At 33.7% G+C, this 17,682-nt stretch overlaps 6 protein-coding genes across 7 annotated transcripts; 5 read left to right on the top strand and 1 right to left on the bottom strand.

Annotated features, from left to right (window-relative positions):
- Positions 1-478: 478 nt before the first annotated feature.
- On the top strand, positions 479-1,861 carry srsx-13 (G-protein coupled receptors family 1 profile domain-containing protein; the record flags this gene model as incomplete). The annotated part of the gene is made up of 4 exons (NM_071939.1): positions 479-608; positions 874-1,078; positions 1,269-1,665; positions 1,718-1,861. The coding sequence occupies 4 exons, from the start codon at positions 479-481 to the stop codon at positions 1,859-1,861; spliced, it is 876 nt and encodes a 291-aa protein (NP_504340.1).
- An 835-nt stretch (positions 1,862-2,696) lies between these two features.
- srsx-12 (G-protein coupled receptors family 1 profile domain-containing protein) lies at positions 2,697-3,723 on the top strand (the record flags this gene model as incomplete). The annotated part of the gene is made up of 4 exons (NM_071938.1): positions 2,697-2,826; positions 2,874-3,078; positions 3,129-3,525; positions 3,580-3,723. 4 exons carry the CDS (start codon positions 2,697-2,699, stop codon positions 3,721-3,723), a joined length of 876 nt encoding a protein of 291 aa, NP_504339.1.
- Positions 3,724-4,509: 786 nt separating this feature from the next.
- srsx-11 (G-protein coupled receptors family 1 profile domain-containing protein) lies at positions 4,510-5,736 on the top strand (the record flags this gene model as incomplete). The annotated part of the gene is made up of 4 exons (NM_071937.5): positions 4,510-4,639; positions 4,696-4,900; positions 4,960-5,356; positions 5,476-5,736. 4 exons carry the CDS (start codon positions 4,510-4,512, stop codon positions 5,674-5,676), a joined length of 933 nt encoding a protein of 310 aa, NP_504338.2. The 3' UTR covers positions 5,677-5,736.
- Positions 5,737-6,167: 431 nt separating this feature from the next.
- On the bottom strand, positions 6,168-8,192 carry F26G5.1 (Protein TALPID3). 2 transcript variants are annotated; one of them, NM_001129462.3, is made up of 5 exons: positions 8,137-8,185; positions 7,839-8,081; positions 6,746-7,786; positions 6,507-6,665; positions 6,168-6,457 (listed from the first exon to the last, which is right to left on the bottom strand). In NM_001129462.3, the coding sequence occupies exons 1-5, from the start codon at positions 8,174-8,176 to the stop codon at positions 6,246-6,248; spliced, it is 1,695 nt and encodes a 564-aa protein (NP_001122934.1). In that variant the 5' UTR covers positions 8,177-8,185; the 3' UTR covers positions 6,168-6,245. The 2 variants fall into 2 exon arrangements, with proteins under 2 accessions (NP_001122934.1, NP_504337.2); NM_071936.5 differs by having other exon boundaries at positions 6,171-6,457; positions 6,746-7,792; positions 8,137-8,192.
- A 700-nt stretch (positions 8,193-8,892) lies between these two features.
- srsx-10 (G-protein coupled receptors family 1 profile domain-containing protein) lies at positions 8,893-10,435 on the top strand (the record flags this gene model as incomplete). The annotated part of the gene is made up of 4 exons (NM_001028692.3): positions 8,893-9,022; positions 9,081-9,285; positions 9,774-10,170; positions 10,219-10,435. 4 exons carry the CDS (start codon positions 8,893-8,895, stop codon positions 10,354-10,356), a joined length of 870 nt encoding a protein of 289 aa, NP_001023863.1. The 3' UTR covers positions 10,357-10,435.
- Positions 10,436-10,626: 191 nt separating this feature from the next.
- srsx-9 (G-protein coupled receptors family 1 profile domain-containing protein) lies at positions 10,627-11,900 on the top strand (the record flags this gene model as incomplete). Its single annotated transcript, NM_071935.2, has 4 exons — positions 10,627-10,756; positions 10,806-11,010; positions 11,313-11,709; positions 11,751-11,900. 4 exons carry the CDS (start codon positions 10,627-10,629, stop codon positions 11,898-11,900), a joined length of 882 nt encoding a protein of 293 aa, NP_504336.2.
- Between the last annotated feature and the right edge of the window lie 5,782 nt (positions 11,901-17,682).

The raw sequence follows: 17,682 nt of genomic DNA, 5'->3' as shown, positions 1-17,682 counted from the left end.
AAAATCTGAAATGCATTTTTTTCAAAGAAAGATTCGATAAATTTAAAAGATTTTTTGAAGGTTTTTCTTTGGCTATTTTATTTACAGGGCACGTCCTTCTGTCTGAAATAAGGTTTTTAATGAAACCTGCCGATCGAAAGAAAACTTTTCTAAAAAATTTTTTTAAAAATTCAGCGATACACTTTGAGCTAGAAAATAGTATTTTTAGTCATAACCATTTTTCCAGGAAGGTTAGACTTGCAATATATAATTTTTCTGTTACGTAAAAGGTAAATGTGTGGTGTCTAATTAGGATTCGTTCGTGTTTACGCAGATTTCAATTAGAAATCTAGACACATAGATTATTTCCAGAAGCGGCAACAACAATTTCTGATTGATAAAAATCATTCGCAGTGCGTGAGAGATATTGTAAAAAAACAAAATTCAGAACACAACGTGTTTTTACATTTTCGCCCAAAATTGCAAATACATATTCAACATGGATATCGATTACATCAATAATCAAGTAGCCACGTTCTATAAATTTTTGTTTCTTTTTATTGGGACAATTGGTAACTGCCTGTTTATTCATTTGATTTTTAAAGTGAAACAACTTCGTTCGAGATCATGTAAGTTGTTTTTTTTATGGCGGAGTATAGTTTCTGAGTTTTTTTTTCAAAATTGAATCTCAATATTCCAAATATAACTGTTTTGAAAAGATTTAAAAAATTTCTTAGTTTTTATGATTTTTCAATTTTGCAAGATAAAAATAAACAGAGCCGAATTCTTTCTGAATTCCCATTCCCGCGCAAATACGTGAGGTCATTTTTGACATCTTGGCGTTTTCCAGCAATACTGAATTTTCTATAAATATTCGAATTTAAATGCTTTCAGCCCTCCTCCAATCTGCCCAATGTGTATTCCAAACTTTATGCTTATTTGGAACTTCTCTTTGTGCTCTACTAACACTGAAACTCAATATCAAACGAAGAGAATGTTTCATGTATATTTCGTTTTATGTCTATTCGCAAGCTGCTCAAGGCGTGCTGATGTTAATAATTATGCTGGACTTGTTGATATTAATCAAATTCCCACTACAGTGAGTCACACTGATTCAGACAGATTTTGCGGAATTTCATGGTTTCTGAAAACTAATTGAAGTGTTTTTCGGAATTCAGCAAGATTTTTTAAAATGATCACTGTTTTACTGAAATGAGAGAAAGAGGGGCGCGTATTTTGACAAAACTTTTAGTTGCAAATGAACTGTGAATTTTCATTTTATATTTCAGATACATGAACATTGCTAGTCGGAAATACCTTTTTGTAAGTTTTATGCTTGTTATTTTATATTCATCAAGTGTCACTCTATTTGGATATCTCACAACAAATGATGATACCATCCATGTTTGCAATCCAGTTTTTGCACTGAACACCACAGCCAGTTTGATTTCAAAAAGTTTAATATTGTTCATGAGCTCAATTACCTTATTCGTGTACATAATTATAATAATATTGTATAAAAAGAAAAAAGATGGACGAAATGATGATTCTTCAAAAATTCTGAACCGTCTGAAAGTTTTGGTTGTCATCTATATTTTTACATGGTTTGTCAATCAAATCTTTGCAATTTTATTCCTGCACGATAATGGAACTGTAAAATGGGAGAAGATGTTGTTCACACACAATGTAATCAGGTTTATATGTTAAAATTCAAATAGAAATTTTTTACATATTTCAGGCATTTTTCATAGTTTTGTCAAACAGCAACACATTTTACGTGACAATGTGGAAAAGCGAAGAATACCGAAAACATTTTCGTTCACTATGGGGACTTAACAAGCGTTTCGATGTTAAAAGGTCAAGCACATTGGCGATGTTTTAAATGTACATTATTTGTTGTTTGAAAAATAAATCTGGGATATTTTTGTTTTTTTGTGATTGTTTAAGTGTCACACGAAACACTCTTCAGAAAGTTCAAAAGTTATGTTCCTATCTGGGCTCTAACTTTAAACTTTAACTTGAAATAAATAAATAATTCATAAATATTATTAGCGATTTGTGACAAATGGGCTCAAAATGGCCTTACTATTCTTGTTTGAAGTTTTTTGGCGATTTTACGAAAACGTTAATAATAGCAAATAATAAAAACAGTCGATATAGTAACACTCATCAAAATGGACTCACAAGATGTCGGCCACTTTATTTACTTTCCAAAATCTTTTCCAACAAGGAAAACTTTTAAAAAAGCAAGACGACACAATTATGAACATTATTTTGTCAGTTGAACAATTTTTTGAATTTCTGGTTTCAGAGAAATAATCGTTTGAAAAATCTGCAACATAATTGCAAAAAAATTAAACTTAAAAGGGATACAAAAAGGGATTGGCCCGAAACAGTGTGAACTCTTGCCTGTAAAATAATTGAACTTATACATGAAAATGAATCATTTTTCTAAAAGTTTTTCACACCAAAATAAAATTTCAGTTCTTTGATCAAAGCATCAGTAGACATTTGTTTCCTTGTTTTTTTTTCTGAGTTTTGCTCGTTGAGAAATTTTTAATTAGAAAACAATCAAGTGTTTTCTTGGAACAAAGCAAACAAATGAAATGTACCCTAACGTTTTCACCTCCAAAAAAATCATTCATGGTTTTCTGAAATCACTCACCTGCCCGATTTTCTACTTCCCGTAGCAAGTGCAAAACTATAAGCTACTAGAAATGAGCGTCGAGTCCGTTAATAATATCATTGTCACGGTATACAAGTTTTCATTTTTTGTGATCGGAATTGTTGGAAATTCGCTTTTTATTCACCTAATTTTCAAAAAACAAAAACTGCGTTCTCGATCAAGTAAGTTTGTATTTTCATGTTCGAACGAGGAGCTTATAAATTTTCAGCATTGCTCCAATGTGTTCAGTGCGCTTTCCAAAATTTATGTCTTGTCGGAACGATTCTTGTCTCAGCTTTGACTTTTATAACTGAAATTAGAAGAGATGAATGTTTCATTTTCATATCTTTTTATATATTTTCCCAGGCAGCTCAAGGATTATTAATGCTATTGATTATGATAGATGTGCTGATTTTTGTCAAGTTTCCATTATTGTAAGTTTTCGGGTTTTACATACGAATTTTAAATTTAAAAAAAAATTCAGCTATAGAAATCTTGCAAATTGGAAATATTTTTCCAGTTGTTTCATTTTCGTTTTTCTGTATTCTTCAACTGTGATTTTATACGGATATCTTACTACAAATGATGATATAATTCATGCTTGCAATCCGTTATTTGCGTTCGCATTAACATCTAGATATACTTTCAAAAGTTCAATGCTCATTTTGAGCTTATTGACTTTAATTATCTATATAGTTATGATAAGGATTTTCAAGAATAAAAATAAAAGTCGCAACAAGGACTCTATAAAAATCATGAGACGTCTTCAGCTTTCTGTAGTTATTTTTGTTTTTACGTGGCTGGTTAGTCAAGCCTTGGCAATGGTTTTCCTGCACGATGATGGATCCATACATTGGGAGAAAATTGTTTTCGTTCATAATGTAAGACATGTGGCATTTAAAAGACAATTTAAAACCCTAAAATATTATTTGCAGTCCTTTTTCATTGTCCTATCCTACAGCAATACATTTTACGTGACAATGTGGAAAAGTGGAGAGTATCGAAAAAATTTCCGTTCGGTGTGGGGATTGAATCGGAAGGTTATTGTTGCAAGCCGGAATACAATGAATTTATCGTAAACTCTCTGACTAATAAACTTTTTTTCTAGACATCCGGAAGTTGTATTTGCTTTGTGACAAGTTCATATAGAAATTAATGTTTTTTACCTGCTGCTGCATCAAAATTAATTTTTTTAAACCGAATGTTTAGGGTCAAAAAATTGAAAATTTTAATTTGAAAATAGGTGAAACAAAAAAAGTTTCGAACAAAAACTGTCTACTCCGATGATAAGCCAAATTTCCAATTCTGCGGAGTTTTTGCTGAATTTTGCTGAGACTTGTCTGAAATTGCAAAATAAATTTCAAAACAGAGAATCTTGCAGAGCTAGAAATAAATTTGAAAAATGTTTTTGTAAGATGAACATGAAAATGCTTTTGAATTTTAACAATTTAAAATTTAGATATATATTGCGAAAAACTTATTTTGATATTCAATTGAAAATACATATAAAAAAACTAATGTCACGACATTTTCCGTTCACCACAAAATCTCCACAGTAGGTTTGCGATGTCTGTCTATCAGGAATTTCGGAATATTTGAATCGTGGACGTACGGTGCACACATGGCAACAAAATCAGGCTTTATACACACATCGCTTATTAAATATTTAGACTCATAAACTACATTATTTCGTATTTGACTACATAATCAACAGATCATTTAGACAGATTTATGGTTTTTCGTAGGAAAAGTCCAATGGTAAAAAAAAACAAAATTCAGTGAACCGTAAAGTCTGATCAGTCTGGTTTTGGCAGAAAAACTGATTATATGAGACACAAGTCTCATTATCTTTTTTTTCCGTTGGTATGGACTCTCGAACTATTAATCTTTACGTTGTGACATCTTATAAATTGTTATTCCTCTTTTTCGGAGCAATTGGAAACGTTTTGTTTATTCATCTTACATTTAAAAGAAAAAGCCTTCAAACTAGAACATGTTAGTTAAATTTCCAATTTAAAAAAATTATTTTAATTGGATTTTTTGAGTTTTAGCCGCATTGCAATGTGTTCAATGCGTTTTCCATATAATCTGTCAAGTTGGGACTATGTTTGATGGGAATATCACCTTGGGAAATCAGTTGAATCGAGAAGAATGTTATCAAATAATTGCGTTTTATGTTTTGTTTCAAAGTGCTCAAAGTGTTATTATGGTGGTTATTGTTCTGGATATTTTAATTTTCGTGAAGTTCCCAACTTTGTAAGTGCTATTTAAATCAATCAAAATCCAAATTAATTATTAAGGTCAATAATTTTCAGCTATAGAAATATCTCGAAATCCCAATACATTTTTGTGACAACCTTTCCAGTTATTACTTGCTCTATTATCATTACAGTTTACGGTTATACTGCAACAAATGAGGACTGGATTCCCGCGTGTACTCCGGGATTTGCATTTACCATTGAAGCAAGCCGAATTTACAAACTTTTTATACTCCTTATGAGTGTTTTTGTCACTGTGATATATGCTGTTCTGATTAGAACTTTTTATTTAAAAGGACATCACGAGAATTCAAGTTCATTAAAGACCATGAAACGTCTTCAGTTTTCCGTGGGAATTTTCATTTTTACATGGTTCTTTAGCCAAATTTTCGGACTGATCATTCTTCAAATGACAGAGTATACTGCATTTGAAGCGAGTCTATTCGCGCATAACGTAAGTAGAAATAGTTAGAGTTGATACGGAAGCATTCTTCTTTGAGAAGAGAGAAGACTTCATAATGTCCCTATAAATAGTTCAGTATCTCAAAATTTTAATCTTACCTAATTTTTCAGTCATTACTCACATCTTTGGCATATAGTAACACGTTTTATGTGACCATGTGGAGGAGCAAAGAATATCGAAAACAATTTTATAGTGTCTGGTGGCCGAAAAAAGTACAAACTTCATCCGCTATTGTTTTTCACACAAACTTTATTTTGCATAAATCCTCTACAATGGATTTTTCTGCGAGTCGTCTGAATGGGAGCTACTGAATTCTTTATTTGCTGGTTTTATATTCTTATTAACGTTGTATATAAATTGGTTTTGTTAAATAATTAAGGTCGTTAAAAATCAGATTTGCATAAACGGTTCGAAAATTGTTTTAAGATCTCTAATGTTCACAGATTTCAAGTTTCAAACAACAATGAGATCAAATTTCTGCTTGAATGATCGAGGAGTTGATACATAATGTGATACGAAGAATTTCAATCGTGCACATACTTGAAATGAAAATGAAAATACTCATTTTAGGAAAAACTTTGAATAGCACATTCATAGAATTTGTGACACAAATACTGAGAGAGTGCTACGTCATACATGATCGTGACCCCGTAAAAGATATTTTAACTTTCACATTATTTGTTCTTCGTCTAATAAGCTGGTGGATATTCCATAAACCATCTAGAAGTGCACTTTTGCAAGACATCTTGGTAGTTCGTTCCCTTTCAGGTCTGCTTGTGAATAGTTTAACATAATAGACTGTAGATGCCAGAACCTTGATTTCTTCAAATAATAAAACATATACAAAATAAATATTCAATGGCACATATAAACAAATACATTACAAAAGATTTTCCATTTTAAGAGCAATCAGAGCAGCTTTTCGAATATACTTTGGTGCGGAGCGTACACGTGGGTAGAACGGAAGTGGTGGAAGTGGTATGTCGTCCAAGTTTGCAAGCTCATAGTCTTCCTCAATATCTTCATCGTCTGTCTCATAGCTTTCTTGGTCTACAGCCCAACTAAAGTCGGAGCTGTCCAGGTGTTTCTGATCTGAAAAATTAGATGATTTAATCAATATGTTCTTCTTAAATCTAATCACCTTTTGAGTTTGATCGCACAGTTTCGGGACGCAAATCCAATTGCTCCATCTGATGTTTGGTCACTGCAAAATGGTTGATAACGTTGGAATCTTGTTGCAAAGTGGTTTTATCGATTTGAAATGGAAGTGAAGATGGAAGTGGCTCTTGGGTGAGATATCCTGAAAAAAATTTATCTACAAACGAAAGAAATCAGACAATTATTTAAATATGAACATCAATCTGAAGCAAGTAAATTTACCTGGAGTCGGGACCGAAGATCGGGAAGGGATAGGTTCACCCAATTGATCCTTCTTGGCTGGGTGATTTCTTGGTGTAGATTCGACCTCAGCTGGCCCAAGATCGATTCGTACTGACAAAGATTTCAGTATCGAATCCAACATGTACTTCTCGGACTGGTGAAGCTCTTCGTGTTCCTTTTTCTGGTTCAACATTTGTAGCATCTTCAATAGAGTGTCCTTTGGAAGTTCATCAAAGAGATTCAGGATTTTTGCTGGAGAATTGTGTAGTTCCTTATCAACGATGTCAATCGATTGAGCTGGTTGCTGCAGTGCTCGGGATCCAGGTGTGCACGAATCTTTGGAGACGGTTTGGGACTCGGCTTGGACTGTTGTTGGATGCACAGCCAATGAATTTGATTGCTCCATACCTTGTTCCCGAGAGCCCTTTAGAGTCTTCTTTTCGATCTGTAGTTGTTGAAGTTGTGGCACACGTTCTTGATGAACCATCGGTTGAAGAGGACTTTGAAAATCGGTGAGCATTTGTTCAAAACTGGTCTGCATGCGAATTTGGCATTCGTTTTGTGGGATCGATTGGCGCGCCATGAACAATCCTGTAGCCCAAGTTTCGTAGTGATCTATTATGGATTGAGGAAGACTATTGAAGAATGCAATTTCCGGTTGGTTAACGGTTTCAGGAACATCTTGCAGAGATTTTGTGGGATCCGACTTCTGTGAAATCCTTCTTTCAAATAAGCATCGTAATGCTTTATCAATCACTGAAGTGGGGATTTTGGTTCCTTGGAGAAAATTCTCTTGATATTGATGAATAGTGTGTCTCCACAGTTTCAAAAGTAGGAAACCGGTAATTTCCTGTTCTGCAGCAGTTTGAGCTTTGAATTGCAGAGGCATGGAGAGGGATTCTTGAATATGTTGGGTAGCAGCTTGATTTCCTCCCTCGCGAATTTCAGACTTTGACGATTTCAAGAGTGGAAGTTCCTTATTTGAATGATCTGCAGGAGGTGCAGGCTTTCTTGGCAAATCCACTCGAGACCCGGAGCAACCTGAAACTATAACTTTCCTAATCTTCCAAATCTCAGTTACTAAGTAACTCACCTGAGCGGGCTGACGGATTGACATTTTTCGTTTCCAACGGAATTGAGCCAGAATGTGTAGAAGCACGAGTTTCGCCAAGTTGCTCAGAAATCGGCTGATTTTGCAAAGTTCCGTCTTGCAATAGGTTTTTAACTCTTCCCTCAGAAATGGTTTTTGTTGCAGTAAGAGCATTTGGAGCCGATCTGTGTGCACTCGTGGCAAGCCCCAACGGTACACCAGCTTGAACACTTTGAGCCATGTAGCCTAAAAAATAAATAATTTTTTTTGCAATTTGGTGGTATTTAAAAAACAAACTTACATATTTTATAGAGCATTGCTGCCTCAAAGTTTTTGTCCATGGTTTGCAACTGAAAAAGTAAAATTTCAAAAAATCTATTGAGTTTTTTGGGAATCTCAACAATTTCCAAGTTTCGAAAAAGATAGAAAACTTGAGAATGAAAGAACAAAAGTGTCACAAATAAGGTAATAGCCATTTTTTGGCGGTTCTTTATTATTGTTTCCAATATGCGCGCGCAGAAATTGATCTATTTCGCGGTGGTGGTGTCGTGTAAGGGGGAGGGTGGTGTGTACTTTTATCGATTCTATGAATGGTGAAGAATACAGGCCTAGAAAATTTTTTTTTCCTTTTTACGTTTTCCGTTCTGAAAATTCGACGAGTCTACAATGAAAAAAAATATCATGAAGATATTAAGGCATAATCCACGTGGAGTCAGGCTGTCCCATCACGGCTACAAAATTGCAGTAATTTTTTTACCAGGGGTGTGCGACAAATTTGCCGAATTCGCCGAAGTTGCCCACCACGGCAATTTAGTAAAATGACACAGAACTGAGTTATTTTGAATTTGTCCACTTGAACAATCTATAAAAGGCTAGTTTTTTTTTTAATTTTTTCTGCATACCCTTTTTCAACTGTCATAATGTTTTCCATGTCTGCAAACGGTGATCAAACATTTTCTGAGTACGTCTGATTCTTTGAACTGGACTTCTGACATCAGAGAATTTTCATAGACGTATATATTAAAACTTTGAAAATTCTTGGGTTTTTCACAGAACAATGAGCTTTTTAACCACAAACCTATATTTTGCTGCAGCTTATAAAGTGTTCTTCATCACTTTTGGAACTATTGGTAATTTACTATTCATTCACTTGAATTTCAGAAGAAAACAACTGCGATCAAGAACTTGTCCGTTTTAACTTGTTTTTGAAAATGAATAACTTGCTTTTAAAAATCTATTTTTCAGCAGTTCTACAATGTTTTCAATGTGCTTTTCACATATTTTGCCTATTCGGATCAATTTTTGAAGGAGCGTTAAACTTTATGAATCCAATGAACCGATACAAATGCTTTTGGTTTATTTCGTATTTTATATTTTCGCAAACTGCTCAAGATATCATTATGTTGATTATTGTACTAGATATTTTGTGTTTTGTTCAGTTTCCTTTTTTGTGAGTTGTCAATTACCGGCCTAACAGAAGGAAAAGTTTAGATTAACTATGACAGTGCATTCTGAACTAGAAAAATTTATTCAAAGGGGATTGAATCTGAATATTGTTTCCGAGTAATAGATATATTTTAGTGTTTCCATTAAAGCATTAAAACGCCTGCGTGCCTGACCTTAAGGCGATACCCGCCTGCCTCTCGCCTCAATACGCCGCGCCTGCCTACCATGAAAGCACGAAGCTTTGTAGAAAGCATCAATTTCTAATATTTTAGTTGTTTTTTAACTTCGAAAAAATTGCCATCTTTCTATAAAAATTCAACCTCCAGTTTTTTGTTTCAGTTCTGTAAGACTGACCTTACCGTCAAAAGCACGAAATAATTTTTTGACGAAAAGTTTAGGGTTCATACGGTCCTACTCCTTAGTTCTAAGATCACAACATGATTTTTTAGAATTTTCTGATGTTACAATTTTTGCTCAAAGTTAGAATTTCAGATACATGCGCATTTCAAAAATCAAATATATTTTCTTCACGGGGTTTCCTGTTTTCATTACATCTTGCGCTATAACTGTATATAGCTATTATGTGGCAAATTATGAATATATACCAGATTGTGCACCAATGTTTGTTTTGGATACTTTTTCGAGTATCATCCACAAAATTTTAACACTATTCCTCAATGGGATTGTCACTTTTGTCTATATAATTTTAATCTGCATTTTCTATTTAAAAAATCAGACTGGAAATCAAAACTCCCTGAAAACAATGAAACGTCTCCAGTTTTCGGTGGCAATATTTATTTTCACTTGGTTTTTCAGTCAAGCAATCGCGCTTTTCCTTCGGGAAAGAGACTTCCAAACAACATGGGAAATTATATTGTATGTTCATAATGTAAGTTTGGAGTGGTTGAATTCTTCATTTAATAATTGTATTTTCCAGTCCTTTCTAACATTGCTCTCATTTAGCAATACTTTTTATGTGGCAATATGGCAAAGTGACGAATATCGAAATAATTTTCGTTTGGAATGGGGATTTAAGCGGAGAGTAAGCACTACAAATCCGAATACATTTATGTAAATAAATCGTATTACTTCTTATTATTATTACAAAATTAATAAATTGTAAACTGTAATCGAGAATAAATTTTGGATAAGTTCAGAGAATTCAAAGTTTTCTAAATATTACCAAAACTTTCTAAATTCACAATGCGTCATTATTTCAAGCTCTTTGAGCATCTATCTGAAAACGTGTTTTATGCTTCGACGTCTGTGACATCTGATGTGAACTCATAAAGCCCTGTAAAAACTAGAACAGACATCAAAAATTCAACACTCACTCCTCTACGAAATGGAATTCCTTACTCTAAATCTATATTTCGTTGTAGTTTATAAGATTTTGTTCATAGTTTTTGGTACCATCGGTAACTCTTTATTTATTCATTTAATTTTCAAAAGAAAACAACTTCAAACAAGAACTTGTAGGTGGTTTTAAAAAACTTTTAAATGCAAATAAATCTGCTCTTAAAGCTGTGTTGCAATGCTTCCAATGCTCGTTTCAAACGTTTTGCCTCTTTGGAACACTATTTGACGGGATTATCAATTTAGGCCACTCATTTAATCGGAGAGAGTGTTTTTGGCAAATTTCTTTTTATATATTTTTTCAAGCTGCTCAGGGAATTATTATGCTTGTAATTGTGATAGATATTTTAATATTTGTAAAATATCCATTTTTGTAAGTGACACTAACTTAATTTTTTTGAATTTTTTTCAAAACTGGAGTAGTTTCGTCAGTGGGATTTAGTTTAATTGTACTCATAATAACCAAAAATAATCGAAAAATTCTTCAAAAAATATTTAGATTCAAAATTCAAAAGTTTCAATCAAAATTTTTGGTAAAAGTTCGAATTTCTATAGCTGAAAACTGAGAGAATTTAGCACTATAGAATCGGTTTTAAACAATTTCGAGGCTGAAGATACTGCATTTTTTTAATTGAAAAATTAACTAGAAATATCGGCTCAACTTAACTTTTTCAGCTACAGAAGTATATCGTTTTCCACTTATTTAATTGCAACTAGCTTTCCTGTTCTTATGTGTTCAACCGTAGTAACTGCTTATAGTTATTATAGTGTGAATGAGGAAGTTATTAACACATGTGTTCCAATGTTTGTGCTCAGCAATCAAGCAAGTACTGTCTACAAGTTATTTATCATTTTTATAAATATTATTGTGACTGTGGTATATGTTATTCTCATTCGAACATTTCACCTGAAAAAGCAAACTGGAAATTTGACGTCATTGAAAACGATAAAAGGCCTTCAGTTTTCTGTGTCCATTTTTATCTTCACGTGGTTTTTCAGCCAAATTATTGCACTGCTCATTCTGAAACAATATTCGTCGTCAAGTTGGGAAAACATTATTTACATGCACAATGTAAGTTTTACAGTTTGTAATAATTTCATTTTCTTTTACAGTCGTTTCTCATGTCTCTGTCATACAGCAACACATTTTACGTGACACTGTGGAAAAGTAAAGAATATCGAAAGCAATTTAAAAACATTTGGTACCCAGAAAGAACTAATGAAAATGCTTTAACCGTTTTTTATACCCATTCTCTTGTATAATTAATTGAATTTAATTTGACGCAGGTTTTGGGCGAAACATTTCAATTATTTTTGTTTATTCTTTAGAGTATGGCTGTTATGGGGGACGTCCCCTCTCGTCCCCCTCGATTTTTGGGAGCCAATTCCGGCGTCCCCCTTGGACGAAATGGAAGCCCCAAAAGTGAATCTGAGTAATATGAGGTCGTTAAATCGATTCCTGATGACAAAATTCAATTTCCGATCACGAGCACTCCGGTATAAAAATCAGGGGGTGAAGGGGACGTCCTTCCATAACAGCCCTACTTTAGAGTTTTGAAACATTATCGCTATTTCAATGAAGTAAATGTATGTACACTTTATACTTTATAAAATATTACGTTTTTTCTAATTATTATAATAAAAACCAAAAACATTTCAGCGAACAGATTTTTTGTTCCCAAAACGCTTATTAAAAACAATTCTTCGTTTCGTTCTTATCGTTTCTGAGAATAAAAACAGCTGCCTTCACCACAGCACACTAATCATTTTTTTTTCAATGCAGAACATAACACGAAGCTTGACGATTTGATTTATACAGTTGTGCCAAAACTTTTCTGTGGAATAACTTTCATTGTAAACCTTATTTTTGTACTTTTGATTTTTACGGCTTCAACGTAGGCTTCAACAGATTTGAATTTTTTCTAGAATTTTTTATAGAAAATTCACAATTATCGATACTGTTATTTATTAATTGTAAGACACGGTTTGTTTACTGAACACTCTGACTTCAATTTTCAAGTGATGTTAATCCGCTGCTCGCTAATGGCTTTATGCTACGGGCTTCTTTTAACGCATTTCCTCTATCTTAAAGTTCATTAAAAGTTCAAGTTTTACTCATGAACACTTCCATTGGTACATGAGCGGGTGTTTTGTTATTTGTGGTATTTATTCCTATTGTTGGCACGCTACATGCTTCTACTTTGGACGTGCCAATACAGAAGTCCGAGAATATGTTCGTAATGATTTCTGGGACTATTACGAGACTGATTCAATGAATTTCAACATGATTGGCACGTTATTTAATGTAATTTTTACGAGTATAGAAATATAAAAATATATAAAAAATAAATTATCGTCTCTCGTTTCAGGAAGGGTCCGATGAAACTCAACGTCGACTATTTAACTATTTCTTATAACTATTAACTATAACTATTTGGTCATCAATATCAATTGCGTCTATGGCGGCATATACGGTATTAGCAGGATTGGTAAGTAAAATACTGAAAAGCTTCAACAATTGAAAAAAAAGAATTTCATTACAGATTATGTAGAGGCTGAATAAATTGACGCGTAACATGAGTCAAAAATTTTCAAAACTGCAAGTTGAAATTTTGAGAGCATTAACTATTCAAACCTTGGTTCCTATAGTTTCTAGCGTTTTGCCATGTGTGATTTGCTGGTACTTTCCAAATTTTCCAAACATTGCATGTGAATTGTAAATTGGCGAGTTTCAGCCGTTGCAAGGGTTTTTTCACAAAATGTTTGCAGAGAAGTCCCCATTTTGTTTCCCATATTTCATACCGAGAAGCGATTTCAGAAAAAAAACAAAAATAACTGCTTGTCCAGACGAGAGGACAATTTAAAAACACATACAGATAACAAGAACATGATAACTTCTGCCACAATAACATCTGTATTACCAAATAGACAGCAGGTTCCTTATCGAGACGGACAGCAGGCGTAGACTTTCCGAATCAATTTTATTTGTTTTGTGTATTTTACCTTGATTTCTAAATTTTTAATGCTTTACTAAAACATGATTAGAATTCACAAATCGTAGAAAAAAGTTTTACTGGCTAAAGTTTCCCAAAATTATGATAGGGGAAAACTGTCCTGATGCAAAAACAAAAATTTTAGTAGAAGTCACATCCCTGTCTCCAAGCTATTATTTTTTGATCTCAGGAAATTCCCATTGTATGCCACTCTGCAAATACATATGCCTACATTATACATTGTTCATTTGATCCGAGACACGCAAATCCCTTGTCATTTTCCCATGTACCTCCTGCACAAACACCTGACTACTCGCACCATTAGGTACACTTTCACAACTTTTCAAAGACCACATTGTTACCTTCGCTTTTGTCAACAAGTGAGACTAATCAGTCCGAGAGAGAGAGAGACACAATTTAATATCGAATTAGATACACGTTTTGTCAATTTTTTAGTTGTGAGGAGAACAAGTCGCCAAATAAATGTGTTGTAAATAGAAGAAAATAAAAAAAGAAAATTTTGGAAATTTTGGCAATTTGTCAAAACTTTGACTATGAATTTTTTAAAATCTAAATTTAATATAATTTTTAATAATTTTACCCGAAATTTACTAATTTAATTACAATAGTTTTTTGTATATTGTTGTAATTCTGTAGTCTGAAGAAGTCTGTAGACCTAGAAAACATGCAGTTAATCCGAATTTCTGAATATTTTCGGTATTATTTAAAAATCCAGATCTCCTAAATCTTTCCTATAAATTTCCAGTGACATGTGGCACATATATATCTTCAATCCGAATCTATCCAATTTACAAATACAATTTTCCAAGTAATACTTGTCACAAGCACACTCAACTCTCATCTTCACTGCTGGCTCACCCGATTTATCTGGTGCTCATCCAAAATTATGCTCAATCGCTGTCTAGTCCTCTTTGATAAATAAGCCGAGAAAGAGACCACCTGGTGAGGTTGGATGGAGGATGCCTGACTTTAATCGTCGTCCGATTCCCCTAGATAAACACCTGTTCCGAGATTGTCGTCTAATATCTAAATCTACCAACATATTAATTTTGTTATCTAGATAACATTCGATTATTATCAGTTAGTCCTAAATTTTCACTCCTCATTTTCTCATTCAATAACCTGTCAATTATTTTTTTTTGACACCTCCTGCAGGTTGCGGTAGAAATCAAAGATCCTTGGATAGTCTTTTTTAGGGATACTGTGTTAGACAACAGGTGTGATGAACAAATAGGAAGAACTAATATTCGAATAGGGGCCGAGTTATGACTTTTCAAAATATAGTAGAATGGGGCAATTTTATTAGAAAAAATATGAACAGTAAATTTGGAAAATCATCAATCTTTCAATCTGCCCTAACAGCGAAAATTGTGACTTCATTCCAAAATAACAAAAATAGGCAGTAGGCAGGCAGGTAGAAGGTGTAGGCACGTACGCCTAAGATTTGATAGACATCAGATTCCAATCCCCCACTCTATTTGTCAATGCAATATATAATTGATATCTAGACTTGGCAAATCCCTAAAAAATCCATCATGGCTATATGAGATTTGTACCCCCCTGATCCAAACATGATCCGACACCCCATCGGCTATTTTCTACTTATCGTCTATATGACCCTCTCACTCATTTCTAAAACCCTCAATTTATCTATCTGGAGGGCAATGACAGAGACGGAGGCTCTGCCTTCTTCTCCCTTCAATTTTCTTTTCGTCTATTCCTCCAAATGTCCCAATTTATGACTTGTCCCCCCACCGCACCCATTCACATATACACACACATACCCCTCATTTCCATTTTTCCTTTCCCAAGTAGTATTCACTCGAGTACACATCAATTCATATTGCATTTTTCTGCCGAGTTGTCACATTTCATACTACAATATGTAATTTGAATAATATTGGTAGGCCTTGTGAGAAATTCAATTGCATTTTCGGATTTTCGAAATTGCGTAGTTTTGGAATTTCTAGGAGATTTAGTGAAAAATAGAGTATCTTCAGTAGGAAAGCTGCTAAAAACGACTTATAAACTGCAAAACGTTAAAACATAATTTTAGAAATAGATTTGTAGAATTTTTGAAAATTTAACAATTTTCCAAAAACTTTGACTAAAAGTTTGGACAAATCTAAAAACTTTTGGATTGCGTTATTTCGATATTTGGTTTTAGGCTTAAGCTTTGTGCTTAGACTTAGGCTGAAGCTTAGGCTTAGGCTTAGGCTTATGCTTAATTGTGTGTGTCGGAAAGATTTTAAGAATAAGGTTCCCATTATTCGAAACATTCAAAATCCAAAGTTTTCTCAAAATAAGCTCCCTTTTTTTCAAATAATTTTATTGTCAGTGGTCTCACATTTTCTAGAACAATACTAATTGGAAGTAGTATACTGCCTTCAATTCACATTGTGAATTTCACAATCAATTCATTTGACACCCTTCACTCTCAAACAAGTATAATAATGGTCGAATAATACGAGAATAATCCAAAGTCTCTCTTCTCTATTTGTAATGTCGGTCTCTTTATCTGGTCACCATCACCCACGACCCACGAGATCTAATTTATTCATTACGTGCAATTGTCTCGGGACCTCCTTTCTTTAACACCCATATAAAGGCATATGGGAGGCACCATGTACGCTCTAATTGTTTAGTGAGCCACCATCGTTGTTTTTGTTTTTGGGATATGTGACAGGACTCTTTAATAGGGATTAGGTTGGGAAATAACAATAAAATTGCTATGAAATTATAATAATTGGATATTTGTGAACCACCTGTTGTTCAAAATACCTTGAATTATTTAATTAAAACTTCATAAACCTGTGAAATTTCTAAATGTCCTCGGCATGTTCCACTCAAAATTTCATCAAAGTACAAAATAGCATTTCCCATGATTGTTTGAAATTAGGTTCGGTTTTAGAGTGAAATTGCATTTTCTGTTGGTATGTAAATTACTCCACTTGTAGTAATTTACATATAATGTGACTTTGCATAAACTTGGTGTGAAAAGAGCGTATGCAAGCCTCTCCCAAAAATTTTGGTGAACGGAACCCGAAAGATGTTGGTTGCTGTATAATCTCACACTACCGTATACTCGTGTTGCACCCAACTACTTCACTATAAAAGCTTATATCTCGGTTCATTTGAGAGATATCAATAAACTCTAAACTGCAAATCTAAAGAAAAAGAACTAACAAATATTTTGCCAGTTGGCATTTTTTTAATAGAACAAATGGCAACTGAGATATTCGCTGTCAAAGTTGAACAGTGAAACAGGGAACTTTTTGGTACCTTTTTCAATTTTTGTGATGCACGTGGTGCGAGGCTGTCCCATTAAGGTTTGATCTACAAAAAATGCGGGAATTTTTTGCCTAAAAAAATGTGCTGTCAGCACGTTTTTAAGCATGCGAAATCAGATGAGAACTCTGCTTCTCTTCTCCCGCATTTTTTGTAGATCTAAGTAGATCAAGCCGAAAAGAGACACTCTGACACCACGTGGTGAAACGAAACTGAAAAAAACGTTTATATTTCCCCTTTCACACATATAGTTCAAAACCCAAAGAACCGCAGGCTAATTTCAATTTCAATAGCGAAAGCGGAACTATACAACATTGGTGGTGGTGGTATTCTTCGTCTCGTTCTCCAAATTCTATTCAAATTCATTTCTTCTCAGGCGTCTCTCTTCAGCAATCTTTTCATAACATATAAACCTCAATCATTTGTCATTTTCCTCTGCAATTTCCTGTCTGGTTCGCTTGTGAAATAGCTATTTTATGTCTTTTCTTATATTTGTGGGATTATAAGAAGAGTTTGGATTTTGATTGCCGTAGGAAATTGGAGCCAAAAACATATTTTTCGTTGATCTTTGAGATTTGAGATATTTGGCTCCAGTTTCTCAAAAAATCGACTTTAATGATTTCCCAGTTATTCCAAATTCTCACCCCTCACAACCCAATGTGTGAGTTTACAACCCCAATTACTGTGTAATTATCTTTCCCATTTCATCTCCTCCCCCAAGATCTGACCAGTCCCAATCTTTC

This window comes from Caenorhabditis elegans, chromosome V, assembly GCF_000002985.6.
Source record: "Caenorhabditis elegans chromosome V".
In the NCBI taxonomy this organism is placed as follows: domain Eukaryota; kingdom Metazoa; phylum Nematoda; class Chromadorea; order Rhabditida; family Rhabditidae; genus Caenorhabditis; species Caenorhabditis elegans.
The sequence above is the reverse complement of the archived record's forward strand: the minus strand, read 5'-3'. Positions and strand labels throughout refer to the sequence as shown.